The following is a 23901-nucleotide window of genomic DNA, read 5'->3' as shown; positions in this document are numbered from 1 at the left end:
CCTGACCATCAGTAATTGGTTATGTTTTCAATTTGTACACAAAGGCAGGAACAATAGTTTGCATGACTTGTAGTAGCCACAATAATTTGTTCAACGATTCTTCCAAATTCCCGTACACATGTTCAATTTCATGTTATTTAGCCAGCCAAGCCTTTCTGTAGGATGTAGTGTACCCTATAAAGGTCTTGATGGAAGCAATTATTGTTGCAATTAGTATGGATGGGTCAGATTCGGCCATCTCACGTATGTGACGTGAATGATTCATGATCACATCCTATTGTGATCCTAGGTGATGAGTTGTGTGGCACATGTGTGGGTACCATCAATTTTTCTTAATTCCCAAACTTGATCTCATGTAAGAAGATGACCTGACAGTTTCATCGACACTGTTGATGTACATAGTGCACTCTCAACATTGTTGTGTTAGAATGTGTGATTTTGCATGTACAATGATTTTGTATGTGAAATGTGTGTAGAGCATCAATGAATCGTTCCTTGGTTTGGAACGTCATTCCATATTCAATGTTACATGTTGATGGTCGAAAGTGTCATACAAAATTGAATGATGATCATATATATGAGGATATTCTTGTATATGTGAAAGAAATTCTTCATATGATTGGAAGTGTTGGGACAAGTTATATGGAATAGATGTAGAAAGTGTATAATTAGTGGCAGCATAGATTGATGCATGAGAGCCAGTTGGCAAAATAAAGAAAGGGTGAAGATTGGTGAAAGAAAATAGCTGACAACGTGTGCATAAAATTGATCTTTCTTTCAACTTAACTTCAATCATCCATTTCATTTTTAATCGTTTTTTTTAAATCAAATAAATAAAATAAAGTAGAATAGAATAAAATAAAATAAGATAAAAAGATAAAATAAAACAAAAAAAATAAATTAAATAAGATAAGATAAAATAAAATAAAATAAAAATTAAATATATATAATTTCTCAACTTAACAAACATTTTTTTCCTTATTTTTTTTTTCAAGTAAACTTTAATCTTCATTTTGTCATCATTGTTACTCATACAAAATCAGTTTACAATATCAATACCATTTATTATATTTAAAACTGAAATTATTATCGTATCACTTAAATTTACTAATTTATTACTTTAATAATAACAATTGCAACAATGCAATTTAATTTTCATCATAACTCATTACGTAATAATTTCACTGCTTTATAATTTTTATATATAAAATGAAAATAATTATTAACATTCATGAAGTCTCTTTTTTGGCATGAAATTTCAATTTCGTCCCTTTTTTTTTTTTTCTCAATTGGGTCCTAATATTCAAAAAATTACATCAATTAAGTCATTTCCGTTAAATTGTGACTGACGGCATTAAGTATGTGTGTGACGTGGAGACTGGAGTTAGTTTCTTATATCCATGTGGCTAAAGGGCACAAATTATGTGGATAATTGATTTTTTAAATTAAAAAAAAAAAAAGCATAGTTTTAAACAGACAGAAATTGGGATTGGGGTTTTCCTTCACCATTTGAGGTTTCATTTTGGGAATTTAGGGTTTAATCCAACCCCACCACAACCACCAAAACATGGAGGATGAAGCTGCCAATGGCTGCGGCCAGAAGCGAGATCGCGACGAGAACGCCAGCGTTGGAAGTGGCTCCTCCACAGCCCCTCACGCCGGCAGAGAAGGCCAGGAACCCGAGTCCGAAGATGAAGGTGGAAGTGAAATGGCGAGAAGGTCGAGAGGAAGACCTCCAGGTTCCAAAAACAAGCCCAAACCACCCATTATCATCACAAGAGACAGTGCCAACGCTTTCCGATCCCATGTTATGGAAATCGCCAACGGCTGCGACATCATGGAGAGCATGGTTGTAGGTGGACAGGGACAGGTAGTAGGTGGAAGCGTGGTTGTGGCTTCGGATCCTGTTGTTATCATGGCTGCTTCATTTGGTAATGTTGCTTATGAGAGACTACCCTTAGAGGAAGAGGAAGCTCTGGTACCGGTTCCGGGCACCGGAGGATTAGGGTCACCGAGAATTGCAGGGACACAGCAACAATCACAATCGCTTGTGGGAGATCCTAACAGTTCTTCTCTCTTCCATGGAGTTCCGCAAAATCTTCTCAATTTGGTTCAATTACCTGCTAAGGGTTATTGGGGTGGCACTGCTCGCCCCCCTTTTTAACAAAAATGTTTCACTTTCATGGGGTTTTTGATTATCTTTGTTTTCTTCTTTTATTTTTGTTCATGTCTCTCTTCTTTTTTTCAATTTCGACACTCTCTTTATCATCTTCACTGTTCATTCTCCTTCTTGCTTAATTATAACTTAGTTTAATTACTGTTAATTAAAGCCTTTGATCGGTGTTTTTGAGTTGCAGAAAGAATGTATAAATTCATGAATTTTCGGTGGAGTTTCCCCTAATTTGATTAAGTAAAATCCCAAAATTTCTGTCTGTTTAAAACTATGCTCTTTTTCAATTTAAAAAATTAATTATCCACGTAATTTGTGCCCTCACTCAGTCAGCCACATGGATATAAGAAACTGATTTCAGTCTCCATGTCACACACATACTTAACACCGTCAGTCATAATTTAACGGAAAGGACCTAATTGATGCAATTTTTTGAATATTGGGACCCAATTGAGAAAACGAAAAAGAAAGGGACGAAATTGAAATTCTACCCGAAAAAAGGGACTTCGTGAATGATTAAACCTTAACAAAAAAATAACTTATGCGTACACAAGGGTCAGTCGACTAATATATATGAGGTTAAATACTTTTTTGTCCTAATTTTGGTTGGTAACATTCAAAATGGTCCCATTTGTTTTTTCTGTTCACTTTAGTCCTAAAAAAAGTAATTTGTGTTCAATTTAATCCTTTTTTTGTTCAAAGTAGTCCTAAAGAACGTAATTTGTGTTCAATTTAGTCCTTTTTTGTGGACACAAATTACATAAAAATGACTAAATTGAACACAAATTACGTTTTGTAGGATTAAAGTGAACAAAAAAACAAATGGGGACCATTTCGAATGTTACCAACCAAAACTAGAACAAAAAAAAGTATTTAATCTATATATGAAAAACATAAAAGTAAAGTTCGGTTTCAGCTCGATAGATTCAACAACAGAAGAGTGCTCAACAGACTGAGTTTTTGTTCGAAAAACTCGGTAGGCTCGATTTCAACTCAACAACAAAGGAGAAGCTCATCAAGATCGATAAACTCGATTTCAACAAAAAATTATGAATTGAAGTTGTCATGAGTCAAGATAAATTTGGTTAATTAAAAGTTACCACTACTTCAGACAACATCCTATAAATTGAAAGTTGTGAGCATTCCTACTAACTTTCGTTCAATAAGTTTACAAAAAAGTTGTCATTAGTTCTGACAACTTCACCTTTTCGTATAAGTTTACAAAAAAGTTGTCATTAGTTCTGACAACTTCACCTTTTCGTATAAGTTTACAAAAAAGTTGTCATTAGTTCTGACAACTTCACTTTTTCGTAATTTTATGAAGTAGTCATCTTTTCTAACAGTGATTTTAATTTGAAAGTCCTCACGATTTCAACTTATTCTTCTACTATAGATTTTAAGTCACTTATCCTATGTTTCTAATTTTTGAATTAAAGTACCCATTTTTATAAAATTTTATTTTAAATGCCAAACCTAAAAAATTAGGTTAAAATATCATTTTTACTTTTCTTTTATTCATTGCCGGTAAAGTAGTTTAACTTAGATTCTAAATATCATTTTAAAATTGTATGGTGCATATTTTGAAATGTATAAAGAGTTTTCTTGAAAATTATAACAATAATTTAAATTTTAAAGAAAAAGATAAAGATTAAATATATTTTTAGTCCCTTAATTTTTAATAAAAATAAAAATTAATCTCTTTTCAAAACTTTAGTCTGATTTAGTTTCTCAGTTTTATAACAACTGTCAGATTCCCTTAATTTCTCAGGGATCCATGTGGCAACCAGAGAGAATGTGGAATTCAGAAAGTGGAAAACAGGTGGCTGCAAAGGAGTGGACCGCTCGGTTTTGACGGTAGTATTTAAGTTGGGATTTCAAATTCTGGTACCACTTCTTCTGCATGCACCCTTCTTCTCCAACCTTCATAATTTCATTTTCTCCTCCTTCTCTCTAGCTTCTCTCTAAATTCCTTAGTCTCCTCTTCTCAAATTCTCATCCTCTTTACTTTCGATCACCAAACAGATCATGTCTAAGCTTTCCTAGTGTAAAAGACTTTCGTTTGCATCGATCAAATCGTCGTTCGGCATTGGTAAGTTCATCTTCTTCATGAGAAACATGTTTTCGGGAACATGCAAACCAAAGTTCTGGTATTTCTGTCCTGATCAGTTTCATCTCCACAAAATCCTGATCATGTTTTGGTATTTCTGTCTTGTTCGATGGGTTATAGGTATTCTAGAAAAATTTGGTGTTGAGGGAAATGCATCCTGTGGTTGAGTGAGCATCTGTCCGGTCAAGAGGTAAGGGAAGCTTGTAATTTAATTATGATTTGTTGGCTGGGATATGGTATGTTTGAGTGATTGTATGTTGATGAATTTATTGATATTGTGATGTTGCATGTTATTTGAATGTGTTAATGATTGATAAATTTATAAGAAATGGGTAGTAATAGGGTTAGTCGTAACTCTGTTAAATTCTGCAGAATTTTGTAACTGTGACCAAGGGTCATTCATGACCGTTCGGTTTTTCCCTAGTATGTTCGGTCTTGACTGAATTCTCTTCTGTAAGGGATTGCAGTTAATGACCGATCGGTCTCATGTTAATACCTGATTGAAAATAGAGTTCGGTTTAGTCTTAGTCTTGATCTTATATGTGTTTGGTCTAATGATTACCCGTTCTCAAATAGAGATGGGTAAGTCATGTGGTGAGAATGGCAGGAGGCCCTAGTCTAAGGGGTAGGGGGGGGGGGGTCCTTAGGTGAGGTATAACGGGTTAACCTCGGGTGGCAGCTGATTGGTGCACGAACGACCACAAGCTACATATTCATATTGTCCGTATAGTCANTGTAAAGTGGTCGGTCAGAACATGATTATATGATTCCATTATATGTAAGAATGTATTATATGTTGTGTGAATGGAATGTTAACTTGATTAATTAAATTACACTAGCTTACCCTTATTTTCTTCTTGTCATGTTTTTCGTTCGATCGTTTTTGTCCTTGCAATGATCACCTTGTGGGTGTGAGCAGAAGTTGAAGAATGTTCGTTGGAGCAAGCTTTGGACGGCGAAAATCCTGAAGTCTAGTGTAGAATTATTTAATTCGTAATCTTAAGTCTTATTTTATCTTGTTCCGTTGATCGTTGTTTAAAATAAGAGGAATCAAAAGCATGTCGATGTACCTCTGTACCACAACTTGTGACTTCACATTCATAAACAAAATGTGAAGCCTGTTAATGTTAATAGGACTATGCGTCCTAGTGTTGTCCCCATTTCCAGTTGCAGTATCGGAGTGGTGCCACCCACAGGACAAGAAGGTGCTCCTCCACTTCAAAAAGGAACTCAACAACCCTTACTTCCTAGCTTCTTGGAACCCAGAAGAAGATTGCTGTCACTGGTACTGTGTCAGGTGTGACGATGGAAATAACGATATCTACAAAGTATTCCCTAAAATCCTCAGTTCCAGACACCAATCTCACTGGCCCAACACCATCCTTTGTGGGTGACCTCCCTTACCTCGAGTACCTTACCTTTCACAAGCTCCCAAAACTCGTCGGCCCCATTCCGACAACCATCACCAAACTCACCAAATTGAAACAACTCTCTATCACCAATACTGGTCTCTCAGGCCCGATACCTAAATTTCTGGGCCAGGTTAAGAGCCTTGAGTCGATCGCCCTTTCCTTTAACAACCTCTCGGGCTCCATTCCCAGCTCACTTTCCCAGCTCCCTAATCTTGGGTCTCTACAGTTGGACAGGAACAAATTGACGGGTCCAATCCCGGCCTCTTTCGGCTCCTTCAAGAAGCCCGGGCCAGATCTTCAACTCTCTCACAACTAACTTTCTAGGGCCATTCCCCCTTACTTGGGCAACCTAGACCCAGACAGGATAGACTTGTCAAGGAATAACTTCGTAGGCGATGCTTCATTTCTTTTCGAGAGCAAGAAAAAGACTCAGATACTTGACCTTTCTAGGAACGCCTTCTCCTTTGATCTGTCTCCTGTGACGTTTCCGAAGAAAACCTTGATTTGGTTTGATATCAATCACAATAAGATTTATGGAAGCCTTCCAGTGGCGTTGACCAAAGTGGAAAATTTGCAGCAGTTGAACNTCANTTATAATCCTCAGTNNAAGGGCCAAATACCANAGGGTGGGGAATTGCATAGATTCGATAAATATGCCTTCTTTCACACCAAGTTGTGTGGCTCTCCACTTCTGCCCTGCACCAAGTAGATTAATTCATTCCTTCTACTTCCAATAAAATAAGCTTTCTATTTTCCCACTTAAGTTGTGTGTCTCTCTACTTCCGCCCTCCATCAATAAGATTAATCAAGGATATGTATGAACTTTTGAGGATATGTATGAAGGTTCTTCTTAAATCCCAAGATATACTTATAGTATCAACAACACTTAGTTCCGTCACCTACGCCTATTGAAACCTTTTTTCAAAGGTTGCATCTTTCTTTAGATACTTTTTATACTCCTCAAACGTGGTGGTGCTAATGCACCTCAACTGACCCTACACAAGCATAAGCTTAAAGAAATTAGCAACATTCATGGAACCCTTAACACCAAGAACTAAATGAATCTCATCAATGAACAAAATAACTTTCTCCGCAGCCTCTTTCACCTCCTTCAAAATTGTCTTCAACCGCTCCTCAAACTCCCCTCTATACTTCGCGCCCGCAACCAACACACCCATGTCCAATGCAATGAACCTAACATCAGCAAGATTACTAGGAACATCTCCTTTAACGATCCTCTCAACCAACCCTTCAACCACAACAGGTTTTCCCATACTGGGTTCACCAATCAAAATTGGGTTATTTTTCGTCCTTCTAGATAAAATCCTCACAACCCTTCGTATTTCCTCATCCCTTCCAATAACCGGGTCGAGCTTCCCTGCTTGTTCCACAAGGTCTCTTCATTTATATATCATACAAGAATAATTGTGCCACAATTGTTGCAAAAAATGAATTACGACAATTGGTGTTTGTAGATGAAGGTTCTACTTGGATCCCAAGATATACTTACAATATCAGCAACACTTGGTTTCGCCATGTACACTTGCTGAAACCTTCTTTTAAAGGTTGCATCTTTCTCTACATACTTCCTATACTCCTGAAGCATGGTGGCGCCAATGCACCTCAACTGACCCCACGCAAACATAGGCTTAAAACAAATTTGTAGCATCCTTGGAACCCTCACCTTTTCAAGCACCAAGAACCAAATGAATCTCATTAATAAACATAATAACTTTCTCCTCAGCCTCTTCCACCTCCTTCAAAATTGCCTTCAATCGCTCCTCAAACTCCCCTCTATACTTCGCACCTGCAACCAACACACTCATGTCCAATGCAATGAGCCTAACATCAGCAAGATTACTAGGAACATCTCCTTTAACGATCGTCTCAGCCAACCCTTCAACCACAACAGTTTTTCCCACCCCGGGTTCCCCAATCAAAACTGGGTTATTTTTTCGTCCTTCTAGATAAAATCCTCACAACCCTTTGTATTTCCTCATCTTATCCAATAACCGGGTCGAGCTTCCCTGCTTGTTCCACAAGTTCTCTTCCATCGCTATTCAAAGTCTGAAAACAAAGGTATATACGAGGTGAGTGATATGAACTATTTGAACTTGTTAAATGCTTGATCATCATGTTCACTCGTTTTAGTAAACAAATGTTTTATATTAAACTAGTACAACTCAAATGTCAAAGTTAAATAAATCATTATTTATTTTCAAGAATTATCCTACCGATATGAAATTATTGAATTATCATAGTTAAACTTAAATTGTACAAAATATGCTAAATTAAATTCAATTGCGTTTATTCATTCAGAAAAATTAAACCTAAAATCTCATTTATTAAATGTAGTTTGGCCGAAAAGTCTTTTCGAATTTATCATGTAGTGTTCATATTCAGCATAATGACTAAGTAAGTGTTAAATAAACTTAAATTTAAAAAGGGTTAAAAATGTAATTTTTTATTTTGTTAATTTCAAGGGATGGGGATATTTTTTTCATTGTATAGTTTTTATATTTCTCTACGTAACAATTTTTATTCTGTTTTTGTATGACTATTTTAATGGCCTTATTCAACTAATGAAAGGTAGTGAAGTATAATTCACAGAAAAATATTTTGTGTGCATAAGATTAGTTTAACAAAGTGGTATCAGAGTTTTATGTTTTGAGTACCGAGAGAGAAAAAAAATAGAGAGAGAAGAGTTAAACAAAGTGAAGGGAAAAGTAAGTGCTTGAGTTTTTTGTTTTTTTTTTTGTGAGAGATGACAAAGGTATTCAATGGAATGATTCTGTCACAATTGTTGGAAAAAATGATTTACGACAATTGGTCTTTGTAGATGAAGGTTCTACTTGGATCCCAAGATATACTTACAATATCAACAACACTTGGTTCCGCCACGTACACCTGTTGAAACCTTCTTTCGAAGGTTGCATCCTTCTCTACTTACTTCCTATACTCCTGAAGCATGGTGGCGCCAATGCACCTCAACTGACCCCGCACAAGCATAGGCTTAAACAAATTTGGAGCATCCTTGGACCCCTCACCTTTTCCAGCACCAAGAACCAAATGAATCTCATCAATGAACAAAATAACTTTCTCCTTAGCCTCTTCCACCTCCTTCAAAATTGCCTTCAACCGCTCCTCAAACTCCCTTCTATACTTCGCTTTCGCAATCAACACACCCATGTCTAATGCAATGAGTCTAACATTAGAAAGATTACTAGGAACATCCCCTTTAACAATCATTTGAGCCAACCCTTCAACCACAACAATTTTTCCCAAACCCGATTCACCAATCAAAATTGGGGAATTTCTTGTCCTTCTAGATAAAATCCTCACAACCCTTCATATTTCCTCATCCCTTCCAATAACTGGATTGAGCTTCCCTGCTTGTTCACAAGGTCTCTTCCATAGGTATTGAAAGTCTGAAAACAAAGATATATACGAGTTGAGTGATATGAACTATTTGAACTTGTTAAATGCTTGACCTTCATGTTCACTCGTTTTAGTAAACAAATGTTTTATATAAAACTAATAAAACTCAAATTTCAAAGTTAAACAAATCATTATTTCTTTTCAAGAATTATCCTACCGATATGAAATTATCGAATTATCATAGTTAAATTCAAATCGTACAAAATATGATAAATTAAATTCAATTGCGTTTATTCATTCGGAAAAATTAAACCAAAAATCCCATTTATTAATTGTAGTCTGGCCAAAATGTCTTTTTCAATCTTATTTGGCGTTCATATTCGACATAATAACGATGTAAGTCTTAAATAAACTTAAATTTTAAAAAGGGTTAAAAATGTAATTTTTTATTTTGTTAATTTGAATGGATGATGATATTTGTCCGTTGTTTAGTTTTTATATTTTTGTACGTAACAATTTTTATTTTGTTTTTGTACGGGTATTTCAATGGCCTTATTCAATTGATGAAAGGTAGCGTAGTATACTTCAGATTATGTTCTGAGTAGCGAGAGAGAGAAATTAAAGAGAGGAGAGTTAAACATCGTGAGGGAAAAAATGAGTACTTGAGTTTTTTTTGTGAGAGATGACAAAGGTAGTTAATGGAATGAGTGTGCCACACTTGTCGGAAAAGACTAATTACGGCAATTGGTCTTTGTAGACGAAGGTTCTTCTTGGATTTCAAGATATACTTACAGTATCAACAACACTTGATTCCACCACGTACACCTGTTGAAACCTTCTTTCAAAGGCTGCATCCTTCTCTACATACTTCCTATACTCCTTAAGTGTGGTGGCGTCAATGCACCTCAACTGACCTTGCATAAGCATAGGCTTAAACAAATTAGCAGCATCCATGGAACCCCCACCTTTTCCAACACCAAGAACCAAATGAATCTCATCAATGAACATAATAACTTTCTCCTTGGCCTCTTCCACCTCCTTCAAAATTGCCTTCAACCGCTCCTCAAAATATTCCCTTTTTCTAACCTCTGAACTTAATGTCCACTATTGAGACCTTGTTGTCCACTGTTGTTCTATCATCTTGATAAGCCTCCTCATAACCAGTAGGTGAATTACCATCCCAACTATTTTGTGGTAAGCCATGCAGCTCTCTTGGCTTCCATTTCACACCTTGGGAAATACTGGCGATTTTAGCAAAATCCCAATAAATTGCGGCTGTTTTAGCCAAAAATCACCGATAATACTTAACGATGTTGTTTTTTCCAGCAATTTTTGCAATCATAGATAATACATTTTACAGAGATTAAAATAGTCGATAACGTTAAAAATAATCCTTAAAAAAATTATATATTTTTATAGTGAACACGTTGGCGGCTTTATCCTTTGATATATAATCAATGACAACATATACTGGTCCATGGAGACTATAGCCAAAATGAGCAAAGGGTGTAGACTGTCCAAACAAAATAATTGACACAAATATACGATATTTCTTTCAACTTCACTTCACTCATTCATTTCACTTTTTATCATTTTTCTAAAATCAAATAAAAATAAAAATAAAAATAAAGTAGAATAAGATAAAATAAAAGTAAAAATAAAATAAGATAAAAAGATAAAATAAAACAATAAGAAATTAACTTAAATAAAATAAGATAAAATAAAAAGTAAATAATAAAATAAAATATATAGTATTTCTCAACTTAACCAACATAGTTTTTTATTTTGTTTTCCATGTCACTTTTTTTTCAAGTTAATTTTAATCTTCATTTATCATCATTGTTACCTAAATAAAATGGGATGTTGACAATATTAATTTCACTTATTATATTCAACATTAAAATTATTATCATATCACTTAAATTTACTATTTGATTATTTTAATAATAATTATTACAACAACACAAACTAATTTTCATTATATCTCATTACATAATAATTTCACTACTTTATTATTTTTAAATATAAAATAAAAATAATTATTAAGAAAAAAAAAAACAAATAACACGTGTGTACACACGGGTCAATCAACTAGTATATATAAAAAACATAAAAGGAAAAGTTTGATTTCAGCTCGATAGACTAGACAATAGAAGAGAACTCGATAAGTTCGGTTTTAACTCCACAAACTCCTCGGTTTCAACTTTGTAATAGAAGAGAAGCTCAATTTCACAATGAAAATCATTATCACTAATGATAACTTTAATCGAAAAACTGTGTATTAAAATTGTCATGATTGCAAACGAATTTTGTTCAATTGAAAGTTATCACTATTTTAAACGACATCATATAAATTAAAAGTCGTTACCATTTTTAATAACTTTCATCCAACATTTTTACACATTAATCATCATCAATCCTAATTAACAACTTCACGTAGTAAATTTTTACGATAATTTAATTTTAGAAGTCGTCACAATTCTATAAATTTATTCTTGGACTATAAATTTTAAGTCACCTACTTTATTTTTGTAATTTAAAGAGTAAGAAACTATCCATTTTTGTAATTATTTTAGTTTGCACACCTGTAACCTAATAATATGTGTAAAAGATAAAAATAAAAAGGTTAAAATATCATTTTCGTTTTTTTTTTTTGCATACTATGGGTAAAGTAGTTTAAATTAGATCCCTATATATCCTTTTAAAATTGCGTTATGCATATTTCAACATGTTTAAAGAGTTTTCTAAAAAATTATAATGACAATTTAAAATTTAAATTGTGAACCGTTGGAAACAACTTCATCATATAACACTTGTTAAAGAAAGGAAAAAGTCTCTTTAACAACCTTTTTTTTTGACAACGCGTATGTGACAGTTTATAATTGGTCCGTTTTAAATATTTTTTAAAATAAATTCAAACAAACGAATGAAATGGTGACACCTGTCCTGTTGTAAAAAAAAGTTAAAAGTGTTGTTAAAACATGATTGTCCTTAAAGAAAATACTGTTGTTGGAATTTTTTTTATTAAATAATGTATAGTATTTGTGTTTTTAATTGGCTTTGTTTTGGCGTGTATATGCCAGCAGTGGGTAGGAAAAAGCTGTAAATCACGGATACTGTTTCGATAGACAACCCCACATGGGTGATTTTGACGTGTGATGGTGACTAGCACCGGATATTATTCCCCATGTGAAAAACATGAAATGTGACTTACCCCTGCACCGTCGCCTCGTTGTTTAAAATGAGAGGAATGAGAAGGGTGTCGATGTACTTCTGGAACACACAACTTGTGACTTCACATTCATAAGCAAAATGCGAAGCCTGTTAATGATGTTGGGACTATGCGTCCTAGTGTTGTCCCCATTTCCAGTTGCAGTATCGGAGCGGTGCCACCCACAGGACAAGAAGGTGCTCCTCCGCTTCAAAAAGGAACTCAACAACCCTTACTTCTTAGCTTCTTGGGACCCAAAAGAGGATTGCTGTGACTGGTACTGTGTTAAGTGTGACGACAGAAATAATCGTATCTACGAAGTATTTCTAGTATCCTCTTTTCCAGACCCCAATGTCACTGGCCAAATACCACCCTCTGTGGGTGACCTCCCTTACCTCGAGTACCTTGACTTTCACAAGCTCCCCAACCTCGTCGGCCCAATTCCGACAACCATCACCAAACTCACCAAACTCAAATCTCTCTCTATCACATATACTGGTCTCTCAGGCTCAATACCTGAATTTCTAGGCCAGATTAAGACCCTCGAGTATATAGCCCTTTCCTTTAACAGCCTCTCGGGCTCCATTCCCAGCTCACTTTCCCAGCTCCCTAATCTCGGGTCTCTACAGTTGGACAGGAACAAATTGACGGGCCCAATCCCGGCCTCTTTCGGGTCCTTCAAGAAGCCCGGGCCAGATCTCAAACTCTCTCACAACCAACTTTCTGGGACCCTTCCCCCTTCCTTGGGCAACCTAGACCCAGACAATATAGACTTGTCAAGGAACAACTTGGTAGGCGATGCTTCATTTCTTTTCGGAAGCAAGAAAAAAACTCAGGTACTTGATCTTTCCAGGAACGCCTTCTCCTTTGATCTGTCTCCTGTGACGTTTCCGAAGAAAACCTTGATTTGGTTTGATATCAATCACAATAAGATTTATGGAAGCCTTCCAGTGGCGTTGACCAAAGTGTTTAGTTTTTATATTTCTCTACGTAACAATTTTTATTCTGTTTTTGTATGACTATTTTAATGGCCTTATTCAACTAATGAAAGGTAGTGAAGTATAATTCACAGTATGTTCTGAGTAGCGAGAGAGAGAAATTAAAGAGAGGAGAGTTAAACATCGTCCAAGTAGATTAATTCATTCCTTCTACTTCCAATAAAATAAGCTTTCTATTTTCCCACTTAAGTTGTGTGTCTCTCTACTTCCGCCCTCCATCAATAAGATTAAACAAGGATATATGTATGAGCTTTTCAGGATATACAATGCTGTATTCAGTAAGACTCTTCAATAAGAGATATTTATAATCAAGTTTTATAGAAAGTTCTTAGGTTCATCCACTAGAAGTTTCATTAAGAATATATAATATTAATTGGATGAGTCTAATTTTATAACGTGTTTCACTATATTGGTACACTTCTTCTCCCATTAAAACAATATCAAAGTATTTATTAAATTTATAAAGCCAGATTTTTAGCATAAAAACACGAGAGAAGGAGTTCATCCATATCATCTTGCCTGACTATTATTTCTTTATTTTCTTAAAGAAATCAAGTATAGTTTTTCTTTTACACATATCAAATAGAACATGTTTAGATACATCTTTTTAATAAAAAACTTAACTTATTTAGATAAAAAAAAATCTTACGATTTTATAAAATTATGTGTTATTTTTCGAATTTATGATAATCTTATTTTCAATAAGAGCAAGTGAAATTGAATATTTTTCTCACAATAATTATACATATATATATATTCTAGGTTTGAACACACCTCACACAACTACTAAACAAATTCCCCAAATCAAACAGCAAAATAGTGAAAACACATTTTACACACATTACAAGAATTGAACCTATAATTACCAATCCATGACAAAAAAAACTTCAATCATTTATGTGATACTTTACTTTTATATCGAATTCAAAATCAAAATAAAAAATGAATTTTTTATTTCGAAAATCAAATACTTTTTATATCTCTTACTTTTATACTAATTTGCAAACTAATATAAAAGTCTTTTGAAGTGATATAAAAATACTTTTTTTTGTAATAATGTGCCTTAGTTGACTTAAATACACACTAATTTTGGATTTTCAAAATAAAAGACGTAATTCAATTAAAAGCCAATCCAAATCTTATTAAGTACATTGAATATGAAATTAAAAAATATAGATTTAAATCTAATTTTTTAAAATAAATATAAAGTAATATAAATTTAATTTATTATGAATTGAATTTCCAAATTTAAATTTCTTTTCATCCTTATTTAAGATATGAACTGTGAAACAAATTTGGAAAATCAGATTACAGAATACTTTTTTTAGGATACGGAAAACAAATGATGGTTGGTCCTTTTCAAGTTTGGAATAAGAAATTTACTAATGCAATGTTTGTAATGATTTGCTCACGTTCTTTTCAATCTTTTAAGAAGAGTGTTTTGGTACATTTGGATAAGAAAGTTGTGGTTGTCCACACGACAGGGTAACAACGTTTTTGAGATTTCAATAATAAAATAAAGTATCCAATGTGTAAAGTGGATCCCTCCACTAGAGGTAGATTTCTTTTAGGTTCAAATCTTTTTTTGTCCCTAAGTTAAGTTCTGATATTTACTTTAGTCTCCATTTTTAAAAATGTCAATCTTTAGTCCCTATAATATGAAAAATGTATCAAATCAGTCCTCATGACAGCACTTAATGAACAATATTTTGTGATTTGTTAACGGAAGGTGTTATGAACAATAAATCACTTAATATCCGTTAACAAATCACAAGTTTTTCATTAAGTGATTTGAATTTGTGATTTGTTAACGGAAGGTGTTATGAACAATAAATCACTTAATATCCGTTAACAAATCACAAGTTTTTCATTAAGTGATTTGTTGTTCATAACACCTTTCGTTAACAAATCACAAAATATTGGATACCTAGGTATGAAAACTTGTGATTTATTATTCATTAAGTGCTGTCATGAGAACTGAGTTGATACATTTTTCATATCATAGGGACTAAAAGTTGACATTTTTAAATGCGAGGACTAAATTGAACATCAGAATTTAACTTAGGGACCAAAAAAGGGTTTAAACCTTTCTTTTATTTACTTGTATCTCAGTTTGTTCTCTTCTTCGTATTTGAGCTATCATTCTATTTAATTTTTCGTATTTCAATCCTTTATATTCATCTCTCGATTGAATTATTTTCACCATGTTTTTTGTGTTGTATAAATATAATAACAAATATTTCATCTATGACTTTAATAACAAATTACAACTTAATGTCATTAATGCTTTCTAGATATGATATTTGAAAATTAATTTTTCTTTTTCTTTTCAAAATAACTCTTTAAGTAAAAGATAATAAAGTTAAAGTGGGCTAAAAATCATAAATCATAAATAATAAATTTTCAGAAAGAAGAAACCATAATCATAAACAATGTTTTCAAAAAAATAAATACTTTACAAAAATAAATAAAGAGGTTGCAGTAAAATGCAAGATGAAAGATAAATATTAGTAGTACTTAATAATATTATTGGAATTAAAATTATGTTTTAAACCTTGGTCACCATATTTGATGAAGAATTTTAAAGGATTTTTTTTTTTTTAAAACAGTCTTAATTGGTCCTAATAAATTTTGTAAAATTGTAGCAATAACTCTTTCTGCTAAGTAGTCAACTTTAAGATGCTAAGTAGTCAACTTTAAGAAATGCTTTTAGAGAACATGTTATTGTGTATTAAATTTACTGACTGATGTATTTTATAATAGGATTCCGATATTTTGACACTCTTATTTTAACACTCTTTTAACAACGTTACGTGTCAGGGATTGGTCCTTTTTTTTAAAAAATAAAAATAAAAAATGTGACGTCAATAATGAGGCAGAGATTTGAATTTTTGGATTCCAACTTTGCCCTTACCTGTTTTGATCTGAATTTAACATTCTCTTTCTTCCCTGTTTCATCAAATTTTCGAATTTCTCCATTCCGATATCGCTCTTGCCTTCGTTTTCGCCATCGGAGTGTGGTTCGTCCTTCTCGTTACATGTGGGTGTCGCTGTGATTGCATCATTTTGTTCTTCGTGTCTTTGTTTTGCGAAATGGCGAGTTCTTCGAGCAGGGTAAACGCGTTCATCTTTGGTGGGTTTTGGTGTTTAGCGTTTCGTATTTTGAGTGTGGGTTTTGTGTGTTGTTTTTGATTTAGGGTTTTTAATTTTTTGGTTTTTGGATTTACTATGCAATTGACGGTTCGTCACTCAGTTTCAACAAAGTACATATGTAGTTTGAACAAACGTTTGAGAAAGGAGCATCGGTCAGTGATTACGGGCATTCCTTTTCAGTGGTTTTTAGATTTGGCTGATAATGTTAAAGTAGGTAGGAAAATCTTGAGTGAGTTGGTGTTTAAATGGGTGGATTCAAGTAGTGGTTTCTTAATTGGAGAGAAAGTTGTGCCCATGAATGAGAAAGAATTTTGTTTAGCTTTGGGGTTGAGTTTAGATGGGAAAGAGATTAATTTAAAGGGAGAATGTAAATTTGGGAGACAACCTCGCAAAAGGAGCTTTGGAAACTGGTCTGGTATGTGGTTTATTGTTAGAGTGATTTATGTTATTATATATGTGTTCCTAGTATGATTTGAATTGTTGAATTTCAGGTTAATGATGATGTTGATGTTGATCTTGGTACAATGAAGGATAAGAATGATTTGAAGGATGAACCAAGACAAAAAATGAAAGATGAAAAGGCATCAACAAAGAAGCTACTTAAGAGAAAATGTAAAGAGCGTTTTATGCAAAGTTTACACCGGCAAGAAAGTCTTGTTGCAGAACTTAAAAGGAGGGTTCTTGTGTTGGAGGAAGAGGTGGCATTTGAGAAAGCTAGACGAAGAAGACCACAGGATGGTGGACACAATGTGCCACATGAAGAACCGTCCATCTCCCTTAGAGGCATCTCCCCGGGAGGCATGTCCACCGATCCTCCTCCAATGAAGACATATGTGAGGATGAGGTCACGAAGGCGTTACAAGAGTAGAGCGCTTAGGACTCCTTACGTAAGATTGCTTAGAATAAAAAAATGAGTGAACTTTGTATAGCTTTCTTAAGAGGTTGTAATATGGAGATATTGTAACATGAACATATGTTTTGTAATTTAGTTTTTATTATGTTCAATGTGATAAAAATGTAATTTGCCTTCATTATGATATTATTACTTGCTAAGTGAATTGCATTTGATATTGTAAATGAGAAATCTGGTTTTGTTTGAATTGTTAATGAATAAAGTTTGCATTGAAATTTTGTATTGAAGGATGAAGGAAACAAGGATTGTTTTACATACAAAAGATTGTGTATTTTGAACAAAAAAACTTAGTCAAGGACCTGGAAAAAAGTTATGCAGCAGAAAAGTTGTGGTAATCGTTTACCACAGAGTGGTAAACGATTACGCGAGCTGGTTTAGTGGTTTGGACACAAAGTTCAACATAGGGAGCCCTTGTTTTGTTCACAGCGGACCATGGTATTAATTCCTGAATTTAGACCAGAGGTTGGTCTGTTTTGGTGTCATTTAGTGGTTTTGAGGCGTTCTAAGTGTAGTTGTACATGTTTTGGTATGCAAGGAAGGTTTGATGTTGAGTGCAAGCCCCCAAATCATGTCCAGGAAGAAGTTATGCAGAAAAAGCTATGGTAATCGTTTACCACAGAGTGGTAAACAATTACGCGAGCTTGTTTAGTGATTTGGACACAAAGTTCAACATAGGGAGCCCTTATTTTGTTCACAACGGACCATGGTATTAATTCCTGAATTTAGAGTAGAGGTGGATCTGTTTTGGTGTCATTTAGTGGTTTTGAGGTGTTCTAAGTGTAGTTGTACATGTTTTGGTACGCAAGGAAGGTTTGATGTTGAGTGCAAGCCCCTAAATCATGTCCAGGAAGAAGTTATGCAGAAAAAGCTGTGGTAATCGTTTGCCACAGACTGGTAAACGATTACGCGAGCTTGTTTAGTGATTTGGACACAAAGTTCAACATAGGGAGCCCTTATTTTGTTCACAGCGGACCATGGCATTAATTCCTGAATTTAGAGCAGAGGTGGATCTGTTTTGGTGTCATTCAGTGGTTTTGAGGTGTTCTAAGTGTAGTTGTACATGTTTTGGTACGCAAGGAAGGTTTGATGTTGAGTGCAAGCCCTCAATTCATGTCCTGGAAGAAGTTATGCAGCAAAAACATTACAAGGACAGACCATGGTCCTCTATGTATAAAACTAGGGCTCCTACTGCTGAGGTTTGTGTCCAAATCCTGGATTTGAGTCGCGTAATCGTTTACCAAACTCTGGTAAACGATTACCACTATGTTTTCTGCTGCACAACTCTGTGGACTTCATCCAACTTGATGGACTCATACACATGGATCATTTTCCTCCCTCTTGGGGTGTCCAAACAACACCTCCCACACTATAAACACAGTTTCATTAAAAACCAGTGGATTTCTGCAAAAACATTACAAGGACAGACCATGGTCCTCTGTGTATAAAACTGGGGCTCCTGCTGATGAGGTTTGTGTCCAAATCGTGGATTTAAGTCTGGTAAACGATTACCACTGTGTTTTCTGCTGCACAACTCTGTGGACTTCATCCAACAACTTTAAAAACATTACTTTGCTTTTATTTAAAGGAATTATTCATATCGCGCTTTCGTTTCCCATTAATACATACACAACGTAAATATAAAGACATTGCAAATCACCTTATTATCAACAATGTAATCTTATATATATATATATATATATATATCAATGAAGATCAACAAATCATCAACAATATCATCTTATATACATATCATTTGTATAGGATACAATGTAATTTGAAATACATATTAACATCTAACAAATCTTAACAATCCTGCAAAAACCCATATTCATGTAGCGCTTCCATTCTTGCAATGTTCTCGTTGGCCGAATCCATGGATATACGAAGTCGCCACTACAAAACAATAACACAACATACAATAAATACTAACAGTCACACCTTATACATCATCCATAACAATAAAACATTAAAAATTTCATCTTACACTTGGTTTTCTTGATGCCATTGGACCTGCAGTGATAACAATGTCCACAAAAATAGTTAGGTTTCGCTAAAGAAATAAACCACTCTATTGGATATGAGGTTAAAGTAAGTTTCGAGTTGCACTTACCCCAAATATAAGAAGACACCAACAACGACGAAAATAGAAATGGTAGAGGGTGGGCTTCAACAGTGCACACGAAGGATGCCCAACACACAGACAATACCCAAGCCACCGAGAATGCCTAAGAACTGAGAACGAGATGATGAGAGAACGAGAACATGAGAGTGATGAATAGAGAACAGTGCAACGAGGGAGAAAGAGTGAGAAACCGTGAAGAAAATCTGAAACTGTGAAAAGGAAATGAGGAAACAGGGCGCCAAATCAAAAATTCATTCTCTTGCCTTTCCCATTATGCCCCTCACTTACCTCATAAAACCAATTTCATTTCATTAAAAAACCAGCCAATGCACAGACGCCATGTGGCATTGTCAAAACCGTGTCAAAGAAACGGTGTTAACATATCATTTTCGTTTATAATAATGATTTCCATGTGCACAACAAGCACTAGCAATAGTGCAAGATACAAAAGCAACTGAGGTAACCAAGACCGTGGAAACAACTCCAGAAGAAGTAGTCACTAAGATTCTTGCCACAGAACAACTAGCCTATGAGGTTCCTAACCCAGGATCAAATATCAAAGAGGTAAAGAAGGAAATCACCTGCACAAAGGAGAAGCCCAAATCAAAGAGACAAGAGGAAAAAGGCGTTGCGTTAGTGCTAATGACGTTTCCAACAGCTCCAGGCGACGCAAATTGGTTTCACTTGGCGTCGCGACCAGGCAAAGGGGCTCATGTTTCTGGATTTTTGCTTCGCAGAGCTCGAGATGCGAAGATGGAGGCAGTGCGTGATTTGAGGGTTCTTCCTTGTAATTAGGGTTCACAAATTTGGGGTTTCTGTGGTATGATTTTGGGATCTCTGTGTTTCTGTTTTCTCTTTGCATGTTTCGAATGGTTTGATGGAGAAGAGTGGAGATGATGATGGGTGGTTCTCTTGAGGCGCGAAGAACTTGAACGCTAGCCATGGTGTCGATTTGCCCTCGCGGTGGCGAGTCAATGGAGACGAAGACATTATCGACGGTTGTTGACAACGTCACATATCGACACTGATGGGTTGAAATGGAGGAATATTGGGCTACCATGGATGGGAGGAAGAATGCCAATGAAGGACGGGAGATGGGTTCGAGCGACATGGAGATCGGCAATGTCGCGAACATCACCAACATTGGCGGAGGAAATCCCTCTTTCTCTGAACACTATTCAGTTCACAAATCCCTAATCTGAATTGTACAAAATCCCTAATCTATTATTTTAACTACAATGACCAATTATATTTTGCCATATCAAAAACTAATACACTATCTTAATTTAAATATTAATTCCACATAATAAAATCATTAACATCAGCATATTTATTATGCAACACGTAAGCATCTCTTGATGTGGTTTCTAACTACTTAACAAAAAGAGTTTATTACGATTTTATAAAATTTAAAATCTAATTGAGACCCTTTTTAACAAGAAGACCTATTTGAGATTTCTCCAATAAATATGAGGACCAATAAATATGAGGACAAATTGAGGATTTAAATTTATAATAATTATTTTTAGATCTTAACCATGTATTTGCATTTTTACTCCCCACGAGTAATGAAAATATTTTCATGTTAAATTTGTGTGGTGAAAACCAAACAGAATAACATTGTGTCTGAGAAAATTCCAAATTCAAAGAACACATTTTAATTTTATGAAAGGAGAAATTTTACTTGAAACTCAGTTCAATTAAGCAAGACAGAGGCTAAAATTTTGTTTTAGTTAGAACCAACTAAATTATTTCATGTTTTCTCTTGAAAACAAACCATTTAATTTCAATAAAAAATTATTTTTGAGTGAAACTAAAACAAATCTCATAAAACTTTCCAATGAAACGTTATTTTTTTTCACTAGTTCTAATCAAATCAGTTATTTTTTATTTCCCATTCGAGCTAAACTATGTTTTTTCTTGAAACTAAACTATTGAATTTATGTGAAATTCACTTTAAATAAACGTAGAACAAAGTCTACAGAACTTTCCAATGAAACATTAATTTCTTTAAGAGAAACTAGAACTAAGCTTATATATAGAATTCTCAAATGAAACACTCATGAAATCAATCATTTTCTCTTTCTCATTCAAAGTAAAATAGTTATAAAATAAAGGGGAAGTTATTTCAGTAAAATTTATTTAAAAGTAAAATATTTATTATTTTTTTCAATACAGGAGCAATAATAATATTACACTGGGTCATTATGGAACCGAATCAGTAATGATTTTTATTTAAATTAAGGAATTTAATTATGCTATTGATCTTATTTAAGATAAGAATTATTGAACAAATTTAAAAATCAGATTAAGCAACACTTTTTTAGCATATCGAAAGAGAATAATTATTTCAAATTCCGAATAAGGAAATATAATAATACAATGCTTATAACGATTTGCTCACGTTCTTTGTCTAGGAAAGTTGTGATGGTCCACACGACAAGCGTACTTATGATTTTGAAATTTCGATGTGACTGTCTTTTTAGGATATGGGTAAAGTAGTTTAAATGGGATCTGGATATCATTTCAAGATTGCGTGGTGCATATCTCAAGATCTCTCATCATTAGAATGTTTAAAGAGTTTTATAAAAGGGTCCCGATATTCTAACAACGCGTTTTTGACAACGTTTTTGACAACGCCACGTGTCGCGTTGTAATTGGTTGCATTTGAATTTAATTTTTTAATATAAAAAATTGAATTGGATGAGTTCACTTGCAGTTTCCGAAACTGCTCCTGGTTCATTTTTCTAGTCCATGTTCTGTCCAGAAGAGTTGCTTCTCTCTCGTAGGGATTTCATTTTTAAAATTTCGTTCTCTCTCCAACGCGCACTCTCTTCTCCCTCTTCCATCTTTAGGGTTTTGATTTTAATTTGTGTGTTTGTTTCGTTCACTTGGTGCCCCTGTGCTTCAATTTGGAGTTCGTTTTTCTGTGGAGTTTGTGGTCTGCTTTATCGGGTCTCCGTGGAACGTTTGTTTGAAGTTTGTGGTTCTTTCTTTGTTTTTCTTGAATCTGGAGTTTGTATGAAGTTTGAAGTTTGTGGTTCTTTAATTTGTCCATTTATAATGTTATTTTTAATTTAAAAATCTGATTTGTATAGGGTTCAGGATTGGATTCTGAAAGTGCTTCTCCTTCGTTTTGGCACTTTATCCTCTCTCCATAACAGTCTTTTCTCACTCATAGGGATTTCTTATTCAAATTCACGTTCTCTCTCCATAGCACTGTTTTCTTTGTCCTCATTTTTAGGGTTTTGATTTTGATTTCAATTTTTAGGGTTTGCATAGCACTGTTGTTGGGCGTCCATTTCGTCGAACTTGTTCGATTTTTTAAATCATGGGTTCGTCTGGTGACAATGGTTCTTCAAACAAGGTATGACCGTTATCCTTGTTACGTTATCGAATTGTGGTTTTGGGTCATGATATTCCTTGTTCATCGTAACGGATTGCATTGGTTTTTGGTGAAGAGTTTTTTGTTGGTTATTTGTATAAAAAAATTAAAGTTTATGTTGTTTGTTGCAGTTATTTGTTCGTCATTCAATGAAAACCAATTTTGTTGCTGGTTTGAATGCAATATTGACTGAGGAGCACATGGATGTTATTTCGAAGACGCCATTTGCATGGTTTTTAGAATTGCAGGATAATTTAAAGATTGATAGGAATATTTTGAGTGATTTACTGATTAGATGGGTTGATGAGAGAGGTGGTTTTAATTTTGGAGCTAAATTTGTTGAATTCAAGGAAGTGGATGTTAGCTTAGCCTTAGGTTTGGGTTTAGTTGGTGATGAAATTAACTTGAATGGAAAAAAATTTTCACCAAGTCAATTACGGAAATACTTTGATAAAGCAAAAGGAAAATATGAATTGGATATGATATATCATTTTGTTTTGAAAGAACACAAAAAGTTGCCTTGTATGGATGTATGTAGCCTTTACGTTTTTGTTGGAATAAGTGAGGTATTGTTACCTTGTCGTACTCNAATAGTATTCCCAAATTTGTTTGAAATTGTTCATAGCACAAGTGATTTGAGTCGTTTTTGTTGGGGTCGTACAGTTTATCATTATCTACTTAGTAGTTTTAGCAAAGCTTTTGTAGCCTGGAAAGGAGGAAAAGGTGCAACTACTGTGTATGTCGATGGATGCGCGTACGTGTTTAAGGTAAATTTTTTGCATGCATTGTTTGTTGGGAATTACTTCAAATGACCGATATTGACTTGAACGATGTAACTGAGGTTTGGTTTTGTGATCGTTTCCTTCCTTCAAATTCTATTGTCCATAAATTCCCAAGAATTTTGCATTGGATGACTGTAAATGTAGGTGACAAGTTTGTCAAAGCTGCAATGGAAACGGGTGTGGTATGTATTCGTACAATGTTTTATTAATTTTTGAATGAATTGGATGGTTTAATACAACGCAATGGTAATTGTCATTAATTTGCAGATG

The 23901-nt window shown here is 34.3% G+C and overlaps 2 protein-coding genes and 1 pseudogene across 2 annotated transcripts; all 3 read left to right on the top strand.

Annotated features, from left to right (window-relative positions):
• The first annotated feature begins 1566 nt into the window (after nucleotides 1-1566).
• Nucleotides 1567-2496, top strand: LOC106760239 (AT-hook motif nuclear-localized protein 22-like). The gene has a single exon (XM_014643704.2). It carries the CDS (start codon nucleotides 1568-1570, stop codon nucleotides 2162-2164), a length of 597 nt encoding a protein of 198 aa, XP_014499190.1. The 5' UTR covers nucleotide 1567; the 3' UTR covers nucleotides 2165-2496.
• A 2890-nt stretch (nucleotides 2497-5386) lies between these two features.
• On the top strand, nucleotides 5387-13617 carry LOC106760238 (annotated as a pseudogene).
• Nucleotides 12160-13297, top strand: LOC106760237 (polygalacturonase inhibitor-like). Its single transcript, XM_014643703.2, has one exon. The coding sequence runs from the start codon at nucleotides 12380-12382 to the stop codon at nucleotides 13295-13297; it is 918 nt and encodes a 305-aa protein (XP_014499189.1). The 5' UTR covers nucleotides 12160-12379.
• Nucleotides 13618-23901: the final 10284 nt, after the last annotated feature.

This window comes from Vigna radiata, chromosome 5, assembly GCF_000741045.1.
Source record: "Vigna radiata var. radiata cultivar VC1973A chromosome 5, Vradiata_ver6, whole genome shotgun sequence".
NCBI classification, from domain to species: Eukaryota; Viridiplantae; Streptophyta; class Magnoliopsida; order Fabales; family Fabaceae; genus Vigna; species Vigna radiata.
Note: the sequence above shows the minus strand (reverse complement) of the source record. Positions and strands in the feature narration are given on the sequence as shown.

Bases quoted from the DNA above. Each gene is read 5' to 3' on its own strand.
- LOC106760239 (XM_014643704.2), top strand. From the start codon at position 1,568: ATGGAGGATGAAGCTGCCAATGGCTGCGGCCAGAAGCGAGATCGCGAC.
- LOC106760237 (XM_014643703.2), top strand. From the start codon at position 12,380: ATGCGAAGCCTGTTAATGATGTTGGGACTATGCGTCCTAGTGTTGTCC.